The sequence below is a fragment of the Camelus dromedarius genome, chromosome 9, assembly GCF_036321535.1.
Source record: "Camelus dromedarius isolate mCamDro1 chromosome 9, mCamDro1.pat, whole genome shotgun sequence".
NCBI classification, from domain to species: Eukaryota; Metazoa; Chordata; class Mammalia; order Artiodactyla; family Camelidae; genus Camelus; species Camelus dromedarius.
This window is the reverse complement of record NC_087444.1, coordinates 79,276,319-79,297,447: the sequence shown is the minus strand read 5'-3', so window position 1 is coordinate 79,297,447 and position 21,129 is coordinate 79,276,319. Positions and strand designations below refer to the sequence as shown.

General features: G+C 46.2%; 1 protein-coding gene across 2 annotated transcripts; it reads right to left on the bottom strand.

Annotated features, from left to right (window-relative positions):
- Positions 1-10,968: 10,968 nt before the first annotated feature.
- ZNF304 (zinc finger protein 304) lies at positions 10,969-19,573 on the bottom strand. Of its 2 annotated transcripts, none has more exons than XM_031457303.2 (3): positions 19,123-19,573; positions 16,916-17,042; positions 10,969-15,125 (listed from the first exon to the last, which is right to left on the bottom strand). In XM_031457303.2, exons 1-3 carry the CDS (start codon positions 19,153-19,155, stop codon positions 13,315-13,317), a joined length of 1,971 nt encoding a protein of 656 aa, XP_031313163.2. In that variant the 5' UTR covers positions 19,156-19,573; the 3' UTR covers positions 10,969-13,314. The 2 variants fall into 2 exon arrangements, with proteins under 2 accessions (XP_031313163.2, XP_064345954.1); XM_064489884.1 differs by lacking the exon at positions 19,123-19,573 and adding an exon at positions 18,922-19,066.
- Between the last annotated feature and the right edge of the window lie 1,556 nt (positions 19,574-21,129).

Sequence of the window (21,129 nt, the reverse complement as noted above, 5' to 3'; positions counted from 1 at the left end):
CCATGTTGTGTGTGCAAAAGCATGGCACCAAATAAGAGTAAGCGAGGCTGTTATGTATTAGAGCTGCACGTTCTGATAGTCGCTCTGAGAAAAAGTTGTTTAAATTGGGAAAGTGGAGTTTAAGTAAATTTAAATTCAGTTTCATAGGAAATGATTATCTAAAAAATTTTTGAACCATCTGCCTCGTGCACAAGCTCCCACTGACACATCTTTCTAGATTTTTCTTATTTGACTTTTTTTTTCTTGTAGTGTCTTCCAGCTATGTCTTTGTGTCATAAAAGTTAGCACATTTTAGCATTCATCATTTTTTTGTGGTAAAATACACGCAACATAAAAATTATCATCTACCACCTTTAACTGTTCAGTTTTGTGATATATTAGGATCTCCAGAGAGACAGAACCACCACTGTGTTTGAGTGTACATGCATGTGTGGAGAGAGAAACAGAGCAGGGAGATATTTTAAGGAATTAGCTGACGTGACTGTGATGGCCTGGGAAGTCCAAAATCTGCAGACGAGGCCAGAAGGCTACAGACCCAGGGAAGAGTTACAGTTCAACACCGTAGGCAGTCTGCTGGTAGAATTCCTTGTTTGAGCTCCTCTTTTTATCTTGTATCCTCAAACAAGGTGGCTCTTTTGAGAAAATCAACATTTATACAGGTCAACGTGCATTATAGAACAGGAAATCAATCACTTTGGAGTGAGAACTAGGAAACAATCACAGATGCCACCGCCTGGCTGCATTTTTAAAATCCCAATGTGCACAAAATAATGCCAAAATTGACTAAGATAATTATGTCTAAATTTAAAGCTTTCTGTTTCACAAAGCTCGTGACAGTCAAAATTTAGAGATTTGAGGGGCTGAGAGAAGATACGCTATCTAAATGTGCCTATTTTTAGATAATTTTAGACATACAAGTTTTAGATTCCTACTACGAAGTAAGTCAAGACCCTAGAAATGAACAAAACAGGAGCAGACGGAAGGACTTCTGTTTTCTGGCATGTAAGAAGCTGGAAATTGCCACTGCATCCTAACAGCAAGTAAACATCTGAAAATATTGGAAAATCAACCAGTCTTGTTAGAGTCATGGGGCAGAGTACAGCCCCCCGGATCAGAGTGAGCACCAGGGGAATTCAGAGAATGACAGGAACCAAGCAGCTGAGCCCAGTCCTCTGGAAGCCCAGTCCTAGGACACCCAGTGCTGGGGCAGGAAAACCTAAGCTGAGCGTGATGAACGGCTGGAGGGTCAGTGTGAGTGCATCTGAGAGAGGACAACTCCAGGGGGACTCAGTCTCAAGGATCCCCATGATTTTGTGAGGTTTCTTCATAGTGAGTATCAGAGAAACGTGCTCTTGTGCCCAGGGAGAGGGAGAAAGGCACCATTTTGAAATATGTCAGAAAGTTCTGTTCTTAACAAGTCTGCTCTCAGAAGCAGCTCATCAACCAGAGCCTGACAGACGTGAGGGAAGGGAAGTCCCAGCTCCAGCCCACTCTAGCCATCCAGTCCCACCTAGGTGGGGGCAGTGGAGCTACGGAGAATGTAGGAAACTCATAGTTGAGAGGGAAAGGCTCACTAATCAAGACCTAGTCCTAGTACTATGGCATGCCTCCCCTCCTCCCACAACTTGCCACCACTTTGCTAAAGGCATATTTTCAGAAGTTCCTTTTCCCAGTACATCATGTCTGACTATAAATAAAGAATTACAACACATACTAAGGCTAAAAACAAAATTTGAGGAGACTTGCAAGCATCAGGACCAGACTCAAGACATGGCAAGGATATCGGTATTACCGACCAAGGGTTCAGATGATAAGAGCTCTGATGGATAAAGTAGACAGCATTCAAAACAGATGGGTAAACAGACTCACAGACAGAAAACAAACTTATGGTTACCAGGGCAGGAAAGGCGGTGGTGGGAAGGGATAAATTGGGAGTTTGAGATTTGCTGATACTAACTGCTATATATAAAAGAGATAACAAGATTCTTCTATAGCACAGGGACCTATATTCAATATCTTGCGGTAACCTATAATGAAAAAGAATATGAAAATGAATATATGCATGAATATGCATGATTGAAACACTATGTTGTACATCAGAAATCAAAACATTGTAAACTTACTAGACTTCTATTTAAAAAAGAAAGAACAGATGGGTAACATAAGCAGTGAGATGGGAATTCTAAGAAAAGAATGTGACATCAAAAACACAAAAATGAAGAATGTCTTTAATGAGTTTGAGCAGACTGGGGAGGGAGGTGCAAAGATGGCAGAGTAGAGAGACTCACAGCTCGCCCTCTCCCACAAATGCCCCAAGAGTTACATCTACAGACCCACTGAATCACAACACCTACTGAACTCTGGCAGAGTGTCTTTCACTTCAAAATACAAAAGGATTTTCACAAAATCTGATAAAGTTTATACTGTATACAGTACAGGGAACTATATTCAATATCTTGTAGTGACTTATGGTGAAAAGAATACGAAAATGAACATGTGTTCATGTATGACTGAAGCATTATGCTGTACACCAGAAACTGACACAACATTGTAAACTGACTATAACTTAAAAATATATATATTATATATTGACTGGACATGGCTGAGGAAAGCATCTCTGAGCCAGAGGGTATCTCAACAGAAATAGCCAAAACTGAAAAGCAAGCAAACCAAAGAAGACTGAAAACAGAGTGTCCAAGAACTACAGGACAACAGAAAAGGTGTAGCAGATGCATGATGGTAATACCAGAGGGAGAAGGAAGGAAGGAAGGAAGGAAGGGAGGGAGGGAGGGAGGAAGGAAGGGAGGAAGGGAAAGAAAGAAAGAAAAAGAAAGAGAGAAGAAAGAAAGAAAGAAAGAAAGGAAAGAAAGAAAGAAAAAGAAAAAGGAAGGAAGAGAGGAAGGAAGGAAGGAAAAGAAAGGAAAAAGAAAGGAAGGAAGGAAGGAAGAGAAGGAAGGAAGAAAGAAGGAAAGAAAGAAAGGAAAGAACGTTTGAAACCACAGTGACAGAATTTCCTCCAATTCACGTCAGATGTCAGAGTACAGATCCAGGAAGCTCAGAGAATACCAACCAGGAAAAATGCTAAAACAAAAAAACATCTAGGGATATCATTTTCAAATTACAGATAATCAAAGATGAAGAAAAACATCCTGAAAAAGTCGGAGGAAGAAAACACCTTACCCACAGAGGAGCAAAGATAAGAATCACACCCAACTTTTCAGAGTCCATGCAAGCAAGAAGAGAGTGCAGTGAAATAAAGTGCTGAGAGAAAAAAGTTCAGCAACCTAGAATTCTTAACCCTGCAAAATTATCCTTCAAAAGTGAAGAAGAAAGAAGATTTTCTCAGACAAGCAAAAAAGAAAAAAAAAAAAAAGAGAATTGGTTGGCAGTAGTCCTGCCTTGGGAGCAATGTTAAAAGCTCTTTAGAGAGAAGGAAGGTGATACAGGTCAGAAACTCAGACATGTGAAGAAAGGAAGCACATCAGAGAGGGAATAAGTGAAGGTAAAACAAAACCCAGTTTTCTTATTCTTGGTCTATCTAACAGATTAGGGCTGAGAGCTTCTCTTTTATATCCTTTCCAGTTACCTTCAGCTCAAATAATCCTTATGCTTTGGAGAGTATATTCTGCTTCTTTTCATTAGCAACTGTTGAAATGAAACCTTGGACCCAGCCTGCATTAACAAGTATATCTAAAATTTTTCTGAAGTCCCAGTAAGTTCCAGCAAGTATTTATAGAATTTTTTAAAAATTTACAGTGCATATGACCCAGAGTTACATGACTTAGAGAGCTTGTATACCTGTCGGTTAGAACCTCAGATGCTGGATCCTGAATGGCAAAACCTGGTTGTACTAATACAGAAAGGTTACTATGGGGTCCCTCTTTCCAAAATAATCCTGAGGTTACAAAAAGGCCAAAACATTAAAGTGTCTGAAAAACCATACCTGAAACATTTCTAATAAAAATTAATTGAACCAGGTGGCTGCTATCAAAAAACAGAAAACAAGAAGTGTTGGCAAGGATATGGATAAAGTGGAACCTTGTGCATGTTGGTAGGGATTTAAACTCGTGAAGTCACTATTGAAGAGCATGGTGGTCCCTGGGAAAAACAATTTAAATAGTGTTACATATGATCCAGCTACTCTACCTCTAGGTCACACACTGCCCCTTAAAAAATTGAAAGCAGGTTGAAGAGATAGAACTCATGTTCATGGCAGCATTATTCACAATGGAAAACATGTGAAAGCAACCCAAGTGTCAACTGAGATGAGTGGATAAAGAAAATACAATAAATACTTCAATGAACTATCACTCAGCCTTAAAATGGGAAGAAATTCTTACCTATGTTACAAAATGGGTGACCCTTGAAGACATTATGGTAAGTGAAGTACACTTGTCCGAAAACACATCTGTGCTATTCCACTTAAACGACGTCCTTAGAATAGTCAAATCCGTAGGGCAGAGAGCAGAACAGACTGCTGGTTTCCAGGGACTAGGGGGAGGGAGGATGGGAGTTGTTTACTGGGTACAGAGATTCAGTTTTACAAGAGGTCGGCTGCACAACAGGTCATCCTAGCCTGGCACTTCTGCACAGCTCTCCTTCAGAGTAAACAAACCAAATGGTAGGTATTTCAAATAACCCATAGACTTCTCCCATCTCCCATCCCTCAACTGAAACACTGGCATTTTTAGCTGAGTGACAGTTTCCACTCCCTGCATTACCTGCCCTTTCTCAGAACACTGGTCATTTCCATTGTGGATAAAGGCCAAGCAAGGACGCGAGGGGCTCCGGGAAATGGAGTTCTGGGGCCGTAAACCTGGCGGGGCTTTGCTAGCTCTTCAAGGGTTTGTATCCAGATTTCCTCAGAGTGCCGTCTAGGGTTTTAGTAGGAGCTACAGAAGTGTTTACAGACTTGTTATTTCAGACTCCGTGAATCGCAGCATATTTCCAAAGACTGCGCACAGAAAGGGAGCCACCACACCGTGATGTTACTCAGCATCCTCTCATAGCTGTCAGCTATCTTGTTGCTTGTCAAAAACATCATGCACACTTTCGCTTTTTATGAGTTTCAGTAGGTTCACTCAAGCGCAATGGGAAAAGCCCCCAGACAGGGCTTACGATGGAGAACTTGGAAAGGGGTGTCTGGAGGCACCAGAGTAGTCAGAAAGGGTGGCGTTGTGTGTCTGGTTCCCACGGAAAACATTTCTCCTGTTGGATGGTGTTCCAACCCAGCAAACAACATTGCTATTTAAGATAAGACTGATTACTTCGTATCTGAGAGCTCTTTAAGAATGTGAAACCTCTCTAAAAGAAGAGGAACTTATCACATGCCATCTTCTGCCAGGACAGTGTGTGCCTTTCTGAGAATCTGACCACGTGTGAAAAGGGGGCATCTTATCCCTGACATAAAGGTTTGAGATTCCATGATCTCATCCCCTTGCTGGAAAATGGTTTTTCATTTCGCCTGGAATTGCAGCAACAGTATCTACACAAGGAGTTGAGATAATCTCTGGAAAAAACACTGTTAAATGGATATTACTAAACATTATTAATAATAATTTTGTCATTTTTCAAGGAATGTGTCATTTTTCAAGGAATGGTTCTAGGGAAATTTATCTGTGACAGTGGGGGAAAAAGTTAAGATCTCAATGAAGTCTGAGCAACAGTCACTGAGTCTGAGAAGTCAGAGAATGAAGCTGAGATTTCAGAGCTTGCTGAGATCTCAGCCACACTCAGAGTTTGGTTCAAAATGTGATTATTTTTAATACTTGAAAACATTCTGCATTAACAGCTTGGAAGAAGAGGTAAAGATAATATTTAAAAAGTTGCCAATGAGGTAAAAATAAATAGAGAAGTTGTATTGTTGTTTGTTTACTGATGCACAAATGTTCAGTGAACGCTAACCAGGTTTCAGGTACAAGAGTGGGTGATGACACACGTTGGGAATAGGACCGCCCACGTTCTGTGCACACCACACATGACCTGTAGCCTGTATTGACATTTTAGGACACACTTAAATATCCTGTATTTAGCTTTTTACAATACATTACAAAAAGTCAGCAGTTGGAGCAATTTTTTCTCACTGTAATTGGCAATGAGTCACTTAGTTGGAATATTAGTTCATAAACATATCCCCATAACCTTCTGGACAATGCCTTACAGCCTCTCCTGAGGGTTCAGCTAAGGAAGAAAAAAAGGGGACTGTGAAAGAGTTAATTTTTCATAACAGGAAAGGCAAAGACTGTTCTTTAGCCCAATTCCAAAGTCTTGAACAAGAAACTATGGTTTATTAGAGATAAGTTCAGATGGCCTCTGAACGCCAGCCAGTCAGCAACAGCCTCACCTCAGGAAACTCAAGCTTCTGAACATTAACAAATGACTGACAGTCCCAAGCTGCTAAAATTCAGCCAATCAGTGTTCAGACCGCAGGCCTGAAAGACAGCCAATCAGTGACAGCCCCAGCCCCTAAGTGACAGCCAATCAGCAAGCGCCTCACTACAGCAACCCGGCTCCTGAAAATCTGCAAGTCAACTGTAGTGAGCAGAGAAACACACCTGGAAGCCCACCCTTCCTTAAATACGCGCGTTTCGGAAAGTCTGCCGTCTTCTGAGTGCCGCCCTCCCCAAAGCTTACATGAGAGTTGCTCCGGCATTTTTGGGGGTGACTGTCTGACAAGTAGAACTCTCCCTTGCAGGCAAACAGAAAGTTCACCTTTTTTGCCTGTTTGTTTTGTTATCAGATACCAAGTTCAATGTATTGTTAGTTCACAAATTTGCAAACCCATCAATAGTTCAACCTCTGTCAACACTTAGTTATGAGTCTGGACTTGTGACAGACAGTGACACAGATGTGAGACTGAAAAGGCGATTTTTCTATTCTTGCTGAAGTTGGTATTATCTGTTTTTTTCTGCATACTGAACACAAAAATGCCAAAATCCAAGGGTACATTTTGTGATGAATTTCCTGAAGAGTGGGTATTTAGTAAATGTGGTAAAAACCCTCTTCAAGGTCTCTGTCTGGTATGCAATTGTTCATTCAGTGTTGAAAATGATGGACAGATGTAAACCAACATTATTAACAGTTAAGCATGAGAGACATATGACTTCTTCAACTAGTAACAAAGCAAGTGAAAAAATAATTTTTAAGAGAAAGTCAGATTAAAAAGGTAAAACTGTAACAGGTGTAAGGTATTTCCATCACCGGTCCTCCAGTTCACACTAGTCAATGTGCAGTGGACAGAGGACAGGATAAACTGGACGTGCCCAGTGTGGAAGCCATGCTACAGCCTACTACGCTTATGTGGAGGTCCCAATGAGACATGGTCTGCCCTGCCTTCCACTAGGGGCAGGAGCCACAGAAGTCCCTTGTGCCTTGCTGCTCAGGGCAACTTGAGTCGTGAAGATGTGGTAAATCAGCAGAGGGTCTGAACTCTGCTCTGTGCTGAGCTTCCTGGCTTTTCATTCTCAGTTTGACTCTTGGGTTTTGTTATTAGTTCCCAGTTGTTTGTGATCCTTGGTCGATCAGGGCCTTCCTTCTCATGCCTTTTGCTGTCCTCTGAGTTAGTGTTTTGTTTTGTGCTGTCAAAGTGTTGTTTGTCATAAGAAGCTGAATCATGGGGTGGAACACAGGCACTGCCCTGTAATCCTGTTGTTCAAGCCAGCCTCACAGACAGGCGGGTCTGCAGTTCTCACTGGACTGGAGGCTACATGGACAGGCTTTGCTGTGGGTCACCAGTAAACCGAATGAGATCTCCTTCCATCTTAAGATTTTTGTATTGAGAGCTGGGCTATAATCTAGAGAGAGTATTCTCTCTGGCATCCACATGCCAGGGGACCACTGTGGGGCTGTGCAGTGAGATGGCCACCATCAGGTTAGGGGCCTGAGGTCCACAAGCATCACATTCCTACTGACCACTGCCCGCCCTCTGGGGTGGTCTCAGTCTAAATCCTCTCCTCTCCCAAGAAAAATTCCTGTATTTCATATTCCTGTTACAATCCTGACTCTTGGCCTGTCTTTCTGAGCAGCATAACTATACCAAGGATGATTTGGACTTTCAACGGCCACTCTGGGGGACACCTGATTTGAACAAAAGGGTTCATTTGAAAGGTACCTTTGAAAATAAGAATTCTCAGGCCCAAAGGATAGTATTGTTTAATATGCAGAGGCCTCCAAATTAAATTCTGAAATAAAAATTACACCACTAAAAGATTCTTTGGCCAAAGCTAACGAGCAAGTTGACAAGCTTCAGCAGCAACGAAGGAGACTCATCCCCTAGGAGGTCCTCCATCTCTCTGTCCTCCGGCTGCTGCCCACAGCCAGCTGTCTTCCCGCCTCATCCTCTGATCTCTCTCCTCAGCACCTCCTCCCCTACTCTACCCGCTGTGCAGAAGCCAAGCTGACACTGGGTGTCTGCAGTAAAGTAAGGGTTTCCTGCAGGGTGCTAAACAAGGGAGTGGGAGACAAGTCTCAGATCCACTCCAACTTGGCCTTTGAGTTAGGGCTTTTAAAGGAGAAGAACAAAGAAGCCAGGGCTAACCATCACCTTGTGACGTTTCTGAGTCACAGTTTCAGGAATCAGGTTGCTTGTATGAGTCTCTGGTCTGGTGGGCCTTGTAATCCCCTTGTAATTTCTCCTTTTACCCATAGGATATTTGGCAATGTGTGGTTTAGTAAGTCTCTCACTATCAAACTTGCAGGGATGGTATCACAGAGCAGGAGGGTAAAACGCTCTCAAGTTTTCAGTCAATGGCCCAACAATGATGAGTTCTCTACCCACAACAGCCCCCTTAGCAATCCTGCAGGCAGGCCATGTGGGAAGATCACGTCTGAAGAGTCAGCCAGTCTGCACGCCACTGAGAATGGTGCAGATCCCAACCTCCTGCCTCGATGATTCACTGAGATTCTTCCCCCTTTTCCCCTTTAAAAATGGTCATGGCTGAGCAGAATCTTCGGAGTTAGCCTTGGGATATGCTTCCACCTACCCCCCAGACTGCCGGCTTTTCTGATTACAGCAACTTTCCTTTCTACCAACACTTGCCTCTCATGTACTGGCTGTTGAGCTGCAACCAGCCGAACCTAAATTCGGTAACAATTCCTGGTAGGTACGGATGGAGGCTACTCTTTCTACATTAAACACCAACGGCTTAGCTCAGTCTTCCGAGTGGAAGGTATTTCAAACAACCCACTGATTTCCTCCATTTCAACAGTAACACTTGGGCCACTGACTGAAGACTTAAGAGCATCCGTCCTGCTGTGTGATACTGTCCCTGCAAATCTGATCAGGAGAGACACTGAACCACACATCGCCAGATCTCCGATGGGTAAAAGGAGAAGTTACAAGGGAAACGTTAAAAACAAGTATTTTGAACTAGATGCAAATAAAAATGCTACATCGAAGAGCTGACGTGCACAGCTAAATTAAATAATTAGAGGGACATGTGTGGCTTTAGCCAGCTTATTACAAAAGGAGAAAAATGTCAACAGCCTAACCTTCCATGTGAAGAAACCTGGAGAATAAGACCAAACCAACACTAAAACAAGGAAGAGAAAGGAGGCCCATAAAGATTAGAACAAAACGCACCGAGACAGAAAAAACATTTTTTTTAAAAATCAGTGAAACCAAAAAAAGCCAGTTCTTTCAAAAGATGAATAAAAATTTTAGGTTGGCTGACAAGAAGACAACAAATCAGCAAAATCAAGAATGAAGACACTACTGGGCCTCCAGAAATTCAGTGCTATAATGGAATACTATAAACCTCCTGCTCCCAAATGAGAAAATCTAGTTAAAGTAGACAAATTCCTAGAAAGACATGAATTATCAAATGTGACTTAAGTAGAAAATTTATATAGAGGCACATTAAGTTATTTTTATCAAAAATCTTCTGCCAAGAAAATTCCAGACTTAGATGCCTTCACTAAGGAATTCTAGCAAACATTTAAAAAAGAAGTATCATTAATCCTTCAAAAATGTTTCTAGAAAATAAGGAGAGGAGGAGGAAACACTTCCCAACTTATTCTGAGCTCAGAATTACTCTGGTAGCAAAGTCAGTAACACAAGAAAAGAAATCTACAAACCTATTACTGTGCATCTATATAGATGCGAAATACACTGATTAACAAAGTGTCAGAAACCGGACTCAGCAACCTATACATCATGATCCAGTGGGATCCGTCCCGGGAAATGCAAGTTTAGTTTAACATCTGGGTGTCAATTAATGGGATATACTGTATAAATAAAAGACAACAGCAGCAACAAAAAAAAACAGCCACACAACGATCATCCCAATAAATGGAAAACACTGGAACAGACGGTCTAGAAATACACCCACACAAATACAGTCAACTGATTTTTAAAAGGGGAGCAAAGGCAATTCAATGGAGAAAGGATAATCTTTCCAACAAATAGTGCTGGAACTATTAGACATCCTCATGTTTAAAAGTGATCCAGACACAGATCTTACACCTTTCACAAATATTTTATCACAAAACTATAACACACCTAGAAGGTAACACAGAAGACAATGTAGGTGATCTTGAGTTTGGCAATGACTTTTTAAGACACAACACCAAAAACACAATCCATCAAAGGAAAGCTCAGTAATTTGGACTTCACTAAAATTTAAAATCTCTGCTCTGCCAAAGAAACTGTTACAAGAATATGACAAGATATTCATCATACATCATCAGGGAATTGCAAATTAAAGCAACAAGAGCAAACTATTAGCACACAACTATTTGAATGGTAAAAATCCAAAACACTGAGAACACCAAATGCTGATGAGGACATGAAGCAACAGGAACTCTCACCCATTGCTGATGGGAATGTAAAATGATACCGCCACTTTGGAAGATAGTCTCTTACAAAACTAAACAAACTTATCATATGACACAGCAAACCATGCTCCTTGACTTGGCCCCAAATGAATTGAAAATCACTAGAACAAAACCTCCACACAAAACCTATACAGATGATGCATATGGCAGGTTTATTCATAAGTGCCAAAACTTGGAAGCAATCAAGATGTTCTTCAGTCAGTGAATGGATAAACAAACTGTGGTACATCCATACAATGGAATATTATTCAGTACACAAATCTTTATAGCAGCTTTATTTGTAACAGCTCAAAATTGGAAACAACCCAAATACCCACTGACAGCTGAATGAGTAAAAAACCAGCTGTGGCATACCCACACAGTGGAATAATACTCCATGATACAAATGCGCTAACTGTTGATACATGCAACAAATGGGTTAATCTTGAAACAGTTATGGTTAGTGAAAAATACCAGTCCCCACTCCCCAGAAATTACCTACCACATGACTCTGTTTATGTGAAACTCTAGAAAATGCTTGCTATTACTTGTGAACTGTGGGAATGGAGCTTAGAAAGGACGGGAGGAAAGGACTATAAAGGGACACAGGGACTCTTGGTTGTGTTGGATAGCTTCATTTTGATTGTGGGGATGGTTTCATCCACATGTACCCATGCCGAAACATAACATGTTTCACACTTTACACATGTGAGATTTGTTTCATGTCACCATATCTCAATAAAGCTGTTAAGAACTAAATGTTCCCCATAAAAGTCCGTATCTACCTCTCCTTCTGAAAAGTACCATCGATCAACTGCTCTGGTTCTACCATATCCCTCTTCCCACAATTTGGGAGGGTGAGCCCTGCCTCTGTATCAGTAAAAACTGGAGAGCAGTGAAGTCCACGTCCACTTCAGTCACCAGGCATGCTGGCTGGCTCAGAGAAGGACCTCTCTTCTGTCAGTGCTGGGCTTCTAGCCGGGGCAGTGATGGCCATTACGCCAATAGCCCAGGCAGGTACACGAATCTGCAAATCTTCAGATTATTTACTCTGACAGTGGCATTGGCCACAGGAGATCGAGATGCCTGAAGGTCCTGAGCCTTTCTGTACACCTTCATGCCACACAGCCGAAATCACCCAGTTAGAGATGCCTGCTTTAGAGCAGACACGCATCCTCTCATTAGCCAGTCACCCCAACTCTGTGACCTCAGTGCTTCTACACCAGCTGTGATTCCCACCTTGTCCTTCACCTTCCAATCAATGATACCAGCCTACGGGGTTCTGGACATCAGGGACTGGCTCCCATACAGGTCCAGGAACAGAGATCCCTCCAAAGTGCTGGGGCATGTGGGACACTCCTGAGGAACAGAGGACCCGATTCATGTTGCTTCCAGAAGCACTGGAGACTTTCACACCAACTACGCCCTCCTCAGAAGGAACTCTGGGCTCACAGGAAATCCTGACTTCCAGGCCATGGGATCAGATGCACAGAGCTCTTCAGTCTTTTCTAGCAAGCCTTGGGCAACAATGCAACACAGGCCAAACTAGACTGAAATCTGTTCCCTGCCACCCTACTGTGCCCTTTGAGGCACATCAGGTTGGTGCCAACAAAAGGTGTTCCTCCCTTTGGGTTGGCAGAAACCGATTTTTCCTCAATCCATTATACACAGTGAGCTGACCTCCCAAGAGTGAGGATGGCAGAGACAGGCCTTTATCACTACAGGAACCAGAGCAGCAGAGGGCAGGTAGTTCCAAAGTCGAGTGCTTTGGAAGCAGGAAAAACAAGTCACAGCTATCATGCTGACAGTCAACACTGTCCATGAAGAAGGGAAATCTTGTCTGGAAATCCCCAGCAGAATCCAGTTCAGATCCTTTCAGCCAGAGCTTGATCACAGTCACTCAGAACCTGGTCACGGGGGAGGAAACGAGGACCTTCAATGGACTCAGAATATTCATGATCCTCTCCAGGGAATAGGAGAGAGAGAACAGGCGTAATGTCGTGCATGTTGGCATAACTGACAGGCACAGTGAGAACGTAACAGCTGGTGCAGCGAGGCTTCCGCCACGGGCACTGGCAGTCATGGAACTGTCAAGAGCCCTGGACAGTTCAGAAAGTGCAATGCGCCTCATGAAAGCTTCTCACCTGCGTGTTCAAATTGGGAGTCTCCCCAGGACGGATGGACGAACGTACAAGGTTGACCTGTTGGCTGCTGGCTCCTTCCCCCGGGGCCCTCACAGAGCTTTGCTCTGGTGTCAGTCCTCTTTTTTTTTTTTTAAATCTTGTTTCTATTTTGGGGAGTGGGGAGGTAATTGGGCTTTTACTTATTTTTTTTTTAATTTTAACAGAGGTACTGGGGATGGAACCCAGCACCTTGTGTGTGCTAAGTAAGCACATGCTCCACTGCTGAGCTACACCCTCCACCAGTCCTACCATCTTGAACAAAAACACAGCACATTTTCTGCATTCATAAGGCCTTTCTCTAGTGTGAACTTTGTGGGTGTTAAACAAGTTTAAGAGATGCAGCTAGAGGGCCTCCTAAACTGCTGCACTCATGAGGCCGCTCCCCCACGTGAACTTTCTGGTGCCGAACAAGGTGGGAGCTTCTGCTGTAGGCTTTCCCGCATTCACTGCACACGTAAGGCTTTTCTCCAGTGTGAACCCTCTGGTGTAGGATGAGGCTAGAGTTGCGGCTAAAGAATTTTCCACACTCACTGCACTCGTAAGGTCTTGCTCCAGTGTGAACTTTCTTGTGTTGCACAAGGTGGGAACTACTAATGTAAGCTTTTCCACACTCACTGCACACATAAGGCCTGGCCCCAGTGTGAACTCTCTGGTGGAGAATGAGGCTGGAGTTGTGGCTAAAGCATTTCCCACATTCACTGCACTCATAAGGCTTCGCTCCAGTGTGAACTCTCTGGTGCACAATAAGGTTGGAGCTATGGCTGAAGAATTTTCCACATTCCCCACACTCGTATGGCCTTTCTCCAGTGTGGATTTTCTGGTGCTGAACAAGTGTGTCTTTACGGCTGAAGGCCTTTCCACATTCGCTGCACTCATAGGGCCTTGATCCAGTGTGAATTATCTGGTGCTGAACGAGTGTGTCTTTGCAGCTGAAAGCCTTCCCACATTTGCTGCACACATAAGACCGTGCCCCTGTGTGGACTCTCCGATGTTTAATGAGGCTGGAGTTATGGCTAAAGAACTTCCCACATTCGATGCACTCGTAAGGCCTTGCCCCTGTATGGATTCTCCAGTGCTCAATCAGGTGGGAGCTCTGGCTAAAGAATTTCCCACATTCACTGCACTCGTAAGGCCTCTCTCCAGTGTGAAACCTCTGGTGTTGAACGAGGGTGTCTTTGCGGCTGAAGGCTTTTCCACATTCACTGCACTTATAAGGCCTTTCTCCGGTGTGGATTCTCTGGTGCTGAATAAGGTGGGAGCTTCTGCTGTAGGCTTTCCCACACTCACTGCAGTCATAAGACCTTTCCCCTGTGTGGACTCTCTGGTGCTGAACAAGCGTATCTTTGCGGCTAAAGACCTTCCCACATTCACTGCACGTGTAATGTCTTTTTCCAGTGTGAAACTTCTGGTGCATTTTTAGGTGAGACAGATGAATGAAGGCCTTTCCACACTCCTTACACACATGTGATGTTTCTCCACTATGAGTGAGAGCTGATTTCTCCTTGGACAGATTTCCACATGGCAGGCACCTAAAGGCTCTCACTGGGGTCTGAGTTACCTGGTTGTCAAGGAAAGTGAAGGTGTTCAGGAGGGCTCTTCCACTGTCACTGCAGTTGAAAAGCATCAGCTCTGCCTGGTCTCCCTCGTGTGGCCCAAGATGGGAGCTGGCCGGAAAAGACTCCAGGAACTCAGTCCTTCCGCATGGACTCATTCCACTGTGAATGTTCTGGTGCTGGAAGAGGCCAGAGCCATCTGGCAAGTCCATCCCTTCCTCCCTGCAAGTAAAGGGTCTCCCTAACACGTGGACAGCACACCTCTTCCCAAGTGAGGCCCCACCACCATCCCCTCTGAAGGGTTTCTTCCCACCGTATTGTGTGTGGTGCTGATAAAGGTTTTCACTGAATAAGGATCCTCTCCCACAGGGGTCCCATGTGTACAGTTTCTGTGCTGGGTACGATCCCTGGTGTTCAGCCAGGTGCAAAATGTCTTTCAAGAGTGGGTCACATATCTCACACGGGTGGGCTTTCTGGAAAAATGGACAGGACTCAGAAGTCCTGAGCTCGGACACTCCTTCTACAAAAACGCTCTGCTTGGTAGGGGCCTCCTCATTGTCTGCTTCACACCAACAACCTGAAAGCAAAGAAATGCTAGTGAAGCACATGGTGACTTTGGTGGGAAGCAGCAATTCCATCACATAGGTATGTGTGACACACCAATGAAGGAGTCCCCTGGCTTCTGGCAGGATGAGGGAGCTGGGATCAGGGACCTGGACCCCAGAAGATCACAGTACGGACGAACTCTAGTGATGGGTAAAGACACAGTGGTGGTGTAGTGGAGACACGGAGTGGAGGCCAGGTCTCCAACTCATCCCTCTACAAAAGGGTTTCAGCAGGGCCTTGGCTGCTGGTGTCAGGCGAGCTCTGTGCAGAAGAGTGTGTCCAGGCCTGGGAAAATCTGACTGTAAGTGAGTAGCTGGTTCCGCAGGGCTATGTAAGGATATGTGCACAGCTTATGACACGTTAAAATAGCCAACGTCGGAGCAGAGGAGAATGAGTGAGAACCGAGAGGTGGGGAAACCGCCAAGGGTTGGAAGACAGGACAGAAGTGTCAAGTGGGCCAAGTGCCAAGAACGGGGAAGGAAAAGTGGACGTAAGGGGCTGCTCCAAGCCTCGGCAGGAAAACCCGGGGAACACAAAGTGGGCCAAAGGCGCGATATGAACCCAGCCCTCAGATGGCTCTCTCTCGGCTCCCACGAGGCCGGCCCAGACCCCCCTGCCTGGCCTCTCTCTCTGTGGCTGGAATTGGGGCTAGCCTGGGGCGTTCTGCCCCTCTCCAAGTGGACAACCACACGGGATGTGGAAGATGGAAAGAAAACACAGGGCAGATGAGTGGCCCAGACAGACCCATCCCACAGAGAAGGAAAAAAAAAATGTCAAAACAAACAACCCAACAAACCTCGAAGGACAATTTGGCAGAATGTCCCTGTGACCTCCACAAGCAGCGACTGTGTCGGTACCTACAATTCCTGGCATCGTCAGGCCCCCAAGAAATGCCAGCTCTGGGATGAGGCCAGAAGTTGGAAGGGCCCAAGCCACGCTGAGTCTGCTAACGGGACTCAAAGAGCCCTGGACTCCTAACCTTCTCCTGAAAGGCTCTGGGCAGCAGGTGCTGGGACTACCCAGCGGGGTAGGAGACACTACCCAGCGCCCAGCCCCGGGACCTCCTCTGGGAACCAGAGAAGAGAGAGAAAAGAGTCAGTGATCGGCTGGACAGAGAGAGCTGCCCCTGGGGAGCTAGGGAATGACCAGATCCCAAGGATGCTGGAGCGGGTGTGAGGGCCTGGGGAAGGCAGCCTCTAAGACAGCCCCCAGGAAGGCCTACCTCCTGGTATTCCTGCCCTGAATCAACCTCTTCCCTTGATCGTAGGCTGGACTGATGCCCTGTTTCTAAGGAACAGAATAGGGCAAAAATGATGCAGTTATTTTTGCAAGGTTGGGTTAGAAAGAGACCAGTGTTCATCCTGGACATTCTCTCTTGCTCACTTGCTCAGAGAGAAGGCAAATTCCATGTTATGAGGTGTGTTACAGAAAGGCCACCATGATGAGGAACCAAGGGAGACCTCTGGCCAGTAGCCAGCCGGGAACTAATGCTAACAGTTCAACAAGCCACAAGAAACAAAATCCTGCAAACTATCACGTGAGTGCATTTATAAGTGGATTCCTCCTGAGATGGGCCATCAAATGAGAACACAGCTTTGGCTGACAGCTTGACTGAAACCTCCCAAGAGACCCTGAGCCGAAAGCACCCAGGTAAGCTGTAAGGGTGCACTGAAACTGAGATATCAAATTTTTACTGTTTCAAGTCACTAAATGTTGGAGTAATTTGCCATGTACCAATAGACAACTAAAACAGGGACTTACCTACGGAGGCCACAAGTGCAAAGTTCTCCAGCATCACGTCACGGTACAGGAGTCTCTGAGCTTCCTCAAGGAGCTCCCACTCCTCCCGGGAGAAGTACAGGAACACGTCCTCGAAGGCCACATAGCCCTGTCATGATGGGGACAGTTGAGCCCACAGATAACAGGACTCCCCAGTCTATCCACTCACCTACCCACCCCTGGTCCCTATCCTCCCCCGCCACCCAACTCAGGCGCGATACAAGCCTTGACACCACTAATGCCTGTTCTCACCTCATGTCTCCCTGATCGCTCAGAGCAGAGCCAAGTAGGTGGGCAGACAGATACTATGTAAGCTATGGGTCTGGCAAGAAGGGCACCAGACACTTTTCTGTCAGCATTAGATCACACTCCTCCTAACATTCTCTTTCTTTTTCTTTTAAATTTTTTGCGGGGAGGTGATTAGGTTTACTTATTCATTTATTTTTAGAGGAGGTGCTGGGGATTAAACCCAGGACTTTGTGTAGGCCAAGCACACACTCTACTCCTGAGTTATACCCTCCCCTCTACGTCACTCTGAACCACACTTTCTTCTGTCTCAGACCCCCCACCCATTACCACTGACAACCTCCGGCCCACACCATATGCACCTCCAAGGCACCCCTACCCACAAAGCCACTCTGCACACAGTATCCAGGAAGTACTCACGTGTCTTCATGACAGGCACCACTGCCACCCAGGTGCCTAAGCAAAAGACCCCATCCTTAGTCCCCAGTTTCTCATTAATGGCACTGCCACCATAACAAGATACACCCTCAATTTAACCCACAGCTCCAGCCCACTTCACACACTGGCCACCACTTTGAACCTCTTCAACCAGAACCCCTCCCCAGAACTAAAGACTTGTGTCCAGCCTCAACTAAGGGGTCTCGCGGGGGTCTTCTTAAACTAAACATGGTGAAAGCTTAACTCCCAATATAGCCACTGAAAACCACTCCTGCCACTGACCCCCCCCCCATCTCAGCTGATGCATTTCCATCGCCCTTCCATATAAGGCAAAAAAAACTTGGGGTCGTCTGTGACCCTTTCTTTCATTTACCTATCACATCTGAAAATCCAGTCCCCCCACATAAGCAGCTACAAACTCCGCCTACTTCTCTCATTTCCATAGCCACTACCAACACTTCGTGAACTACCACAGCAGGTTCCTCCTTCACACACACACTCTGTTCTCAGCCAGAGGGCAGCCAGAGGGCAGCCAGAGGGAGCCCGTTAAGATCTGAGTCAGATCACCTCTCTCTTCTGCTCCAAATCCTCGATGTCTTTCATTGTCCTCAGAACAGAGGCTCAGACCCTCAGCCTGCCTTTCTTGACTGACTCCTGGTCCTGGTCTGAATCCTGACAGACATCATTTAGACTAGTGGTTCCTTGAGGACTCCCACCTCAATCTTACCTCCAAGCATTCACACATGCTGGTCCTGGGTCTAATACACCCTTCCAGTCCTCAGTCTATTGCCAGAAGTAGGATCCTCTTCATATAACCTTTGCCCTAGCTGCAGGATGCTGGGCTAGAAAGGACCCCATCTTTAAGGCCCGCAGGCTCAAGTGCAGAGGGAGGGACAGGTGAAGAGTCCCAGAATGTCACTGTGTCTCATCAGAAAATCCCCCTGGGTCCTACTTTAAAGACATATACAAAATCCATACACTTCTCTAACCTCCACTGCCACCACTCTGGTCCACTCACCATCACACTCACCTGGTCTGTTGCAGTAGACTCCATCCTGGTCTCCCTGCCCACCGAAGGCTTCCCCTAAACTTTCCACTCTGCAGCCAGTTAACGCTCCCGCCTGTTAATACCTAAGTCAGATCACCTCCCTTCCCTGTTACAAACCTGCCGTGGCTTCCACCACCCCCAGAACAGAGGCCCGGCTCCTCAGGCTGCCATTCCAGGCCTGATCCCAGACCGCGAGCTCTCTGTTCTCACCAAACATGAGAGACCTGTTTCTGGAACACTCCTAATTCATTCTCACCGCCAATATTGGTACCAACTGGCTCCTGTGCCTTGGAAAATTTCACGCCTCATCCCATCAACGCTGGGAATGGGAACCTCGCCATTTATCCGCCGTGAATGACTTCCTTTTATACTCAAGAGAAAGGGCGACGAAGGCGAAGCGGTGACACACCATCCCCTCCATCTGAGTCGGTGAGGGCTCGAAAGACCCTCCGCTCACCTGAGCCCGGTCCATAAGCGCCGCCGCCGCCATGGGATCCAGTGAGCAGAACCCGGTCGTAAGAAGCTGGGGAACGGAGCGGGCTCTGCGGGAGTAGCCGAACCACCACACGTTCACTGCGCGGGGCGACCTCGGAATGACGGTTGCACTCCGAGCCCCAGGCTCCCCCGTGTGAAAACGCGCACAAAACTCAGGGCGCCGCCTCCGGGGCCGGACCAGGACGGAGCGCCGGTGCCAAGGCCTCGGGGAGGGCGCAGCCCCGCCGGACACCTCCGCGCAAGGCGGCCCGTCCCACGACGGGGGTCATGGATCGTGACAAAGGCGCGGAGGGAGGTCCTGTCCTTTTTACTGTCCTTCCCTGTTCGGTTCGGAAGAGCCGTGTGAAAAGCGGACCGGTCCAGGACTCCCAGCCTCTCCAGACACTGTGGACAGTCCCGGCGCTAGCAAAAGACGTCACAACGGCGACGCCGGAAGCCCCGCCTCTGTCGGCACGGGTGGCAGGAAACGCCCATCTTGCGGGCTGTCATTGGCGGAGCGCGGATGCGCCGGGCACAGACTTCTGGGTAAGGGAGTTTGTGCCTGGCGTCCAACTAGGGGAGGGCTCGTTTCCGGTTCGCCCCGGTAGCGGGAGAAAGGTCGGGGGCGGGAACGGCGTCCCGGAGTGTCAACGCTCTTCTTAAAGGGGACGCGCCCGGATTTCCGTGGTCACCCGGGACAGCGCCGCGTCCTCCAACGTTTCCAGCAGGTGACGACGTATTCTTCCTTTCTGGGAGAGCTGGGACTTGGGATTTAAATGGAACGAAGAGTATCCCTGTCTCGTGCCCGCGGTGCCTGCGGTCTTCGTGTAAGAACATGAAATGTAACTTTAACTGGTTGATACCCAAAATTGGTTATCACTTAGGAATGGACTGAAAAATCCAAGTGCTTGCATCCAGCCTTCACCTTCTGACGCAGAAACCCTGGGGTGGCGCCCTAGCTCAAGTTTGAGAACTGGAACTCTCCTTAAAAGTCAGGACCGCCTCCCCGCCCCCAAAGTGCAGCAACTAAAATGGGAAAATACTACAGCCTACCTCATGGGAAGTGAGATGAAAAGTGCTTAGCACAGGGTCCGGTGCTACATACACACACACTATTATTGCTGCTATTCATCGTTACCGCAAGGTTGTGACAGCTGAGACAGGCTAGCAGCTGGTAGCCTTTACTGCGGTGCTTGCACTTGGACAAAGGTCTTCTCCAGCAACAAAATACAAAGAAGACTGTAGGGGACTAAAGATAACTGCATACTTCGGTAGTTGGGGGCAAATTATGAACAATAAGATACAAAAAGGCCAAAACCCAACGGCTGCTTCTGAGGTGCCCGGAGCAAAAGCAGGTTACTGTGCATGGTCCCCGCACACAGCACCACCAAAGAGGTGCGCAGACCACGTAAGCCACCCTTCTGGCCCAACTGACTGACCCTACCCCACCCCATTTAAGGAACCACCTCGGGCAACCCACCCCCTCACTCCTATTCAGGGAGTGAGCAAGGAAACCTGACACTTGTTTTCAGTCCCTGGGGCTGCAGTGGGAGTCTCAATAAAGCCTGCCTAAATTCCTCCTCTGGCCCCTTATAAATTTCTATTGATTACAGAGTCCATGAACCCTGGTGGGTAAAACAGCTATAGGAGGAAGTCAGAGGCTCCTCTTTGCAGAATCACTGATCATATTTATTTTAAAATGTAAAATACAATCACTCCCTGACTCACCAAGGGCGTTGTAGGTAATGGTTAAAAATTCTGCATAGACCACACCTGTATACCTTTAGTCTCATTCTATACTTTTTAAACATTAAATGCAGGAAGTTTGCATCAACTACAGGTAGGCCTATTGTCAAAAGGATACATTTTTACCGGCCATACATGTGGGTGACTGAGATGCAGCTTCTGACCTGGAGCTCATTTCGTGTGGAGAAGGCAGTAACTGAAGCAGGTGCCATAAAGAGAGTGTTGCTTTGACAGACATGTGTCT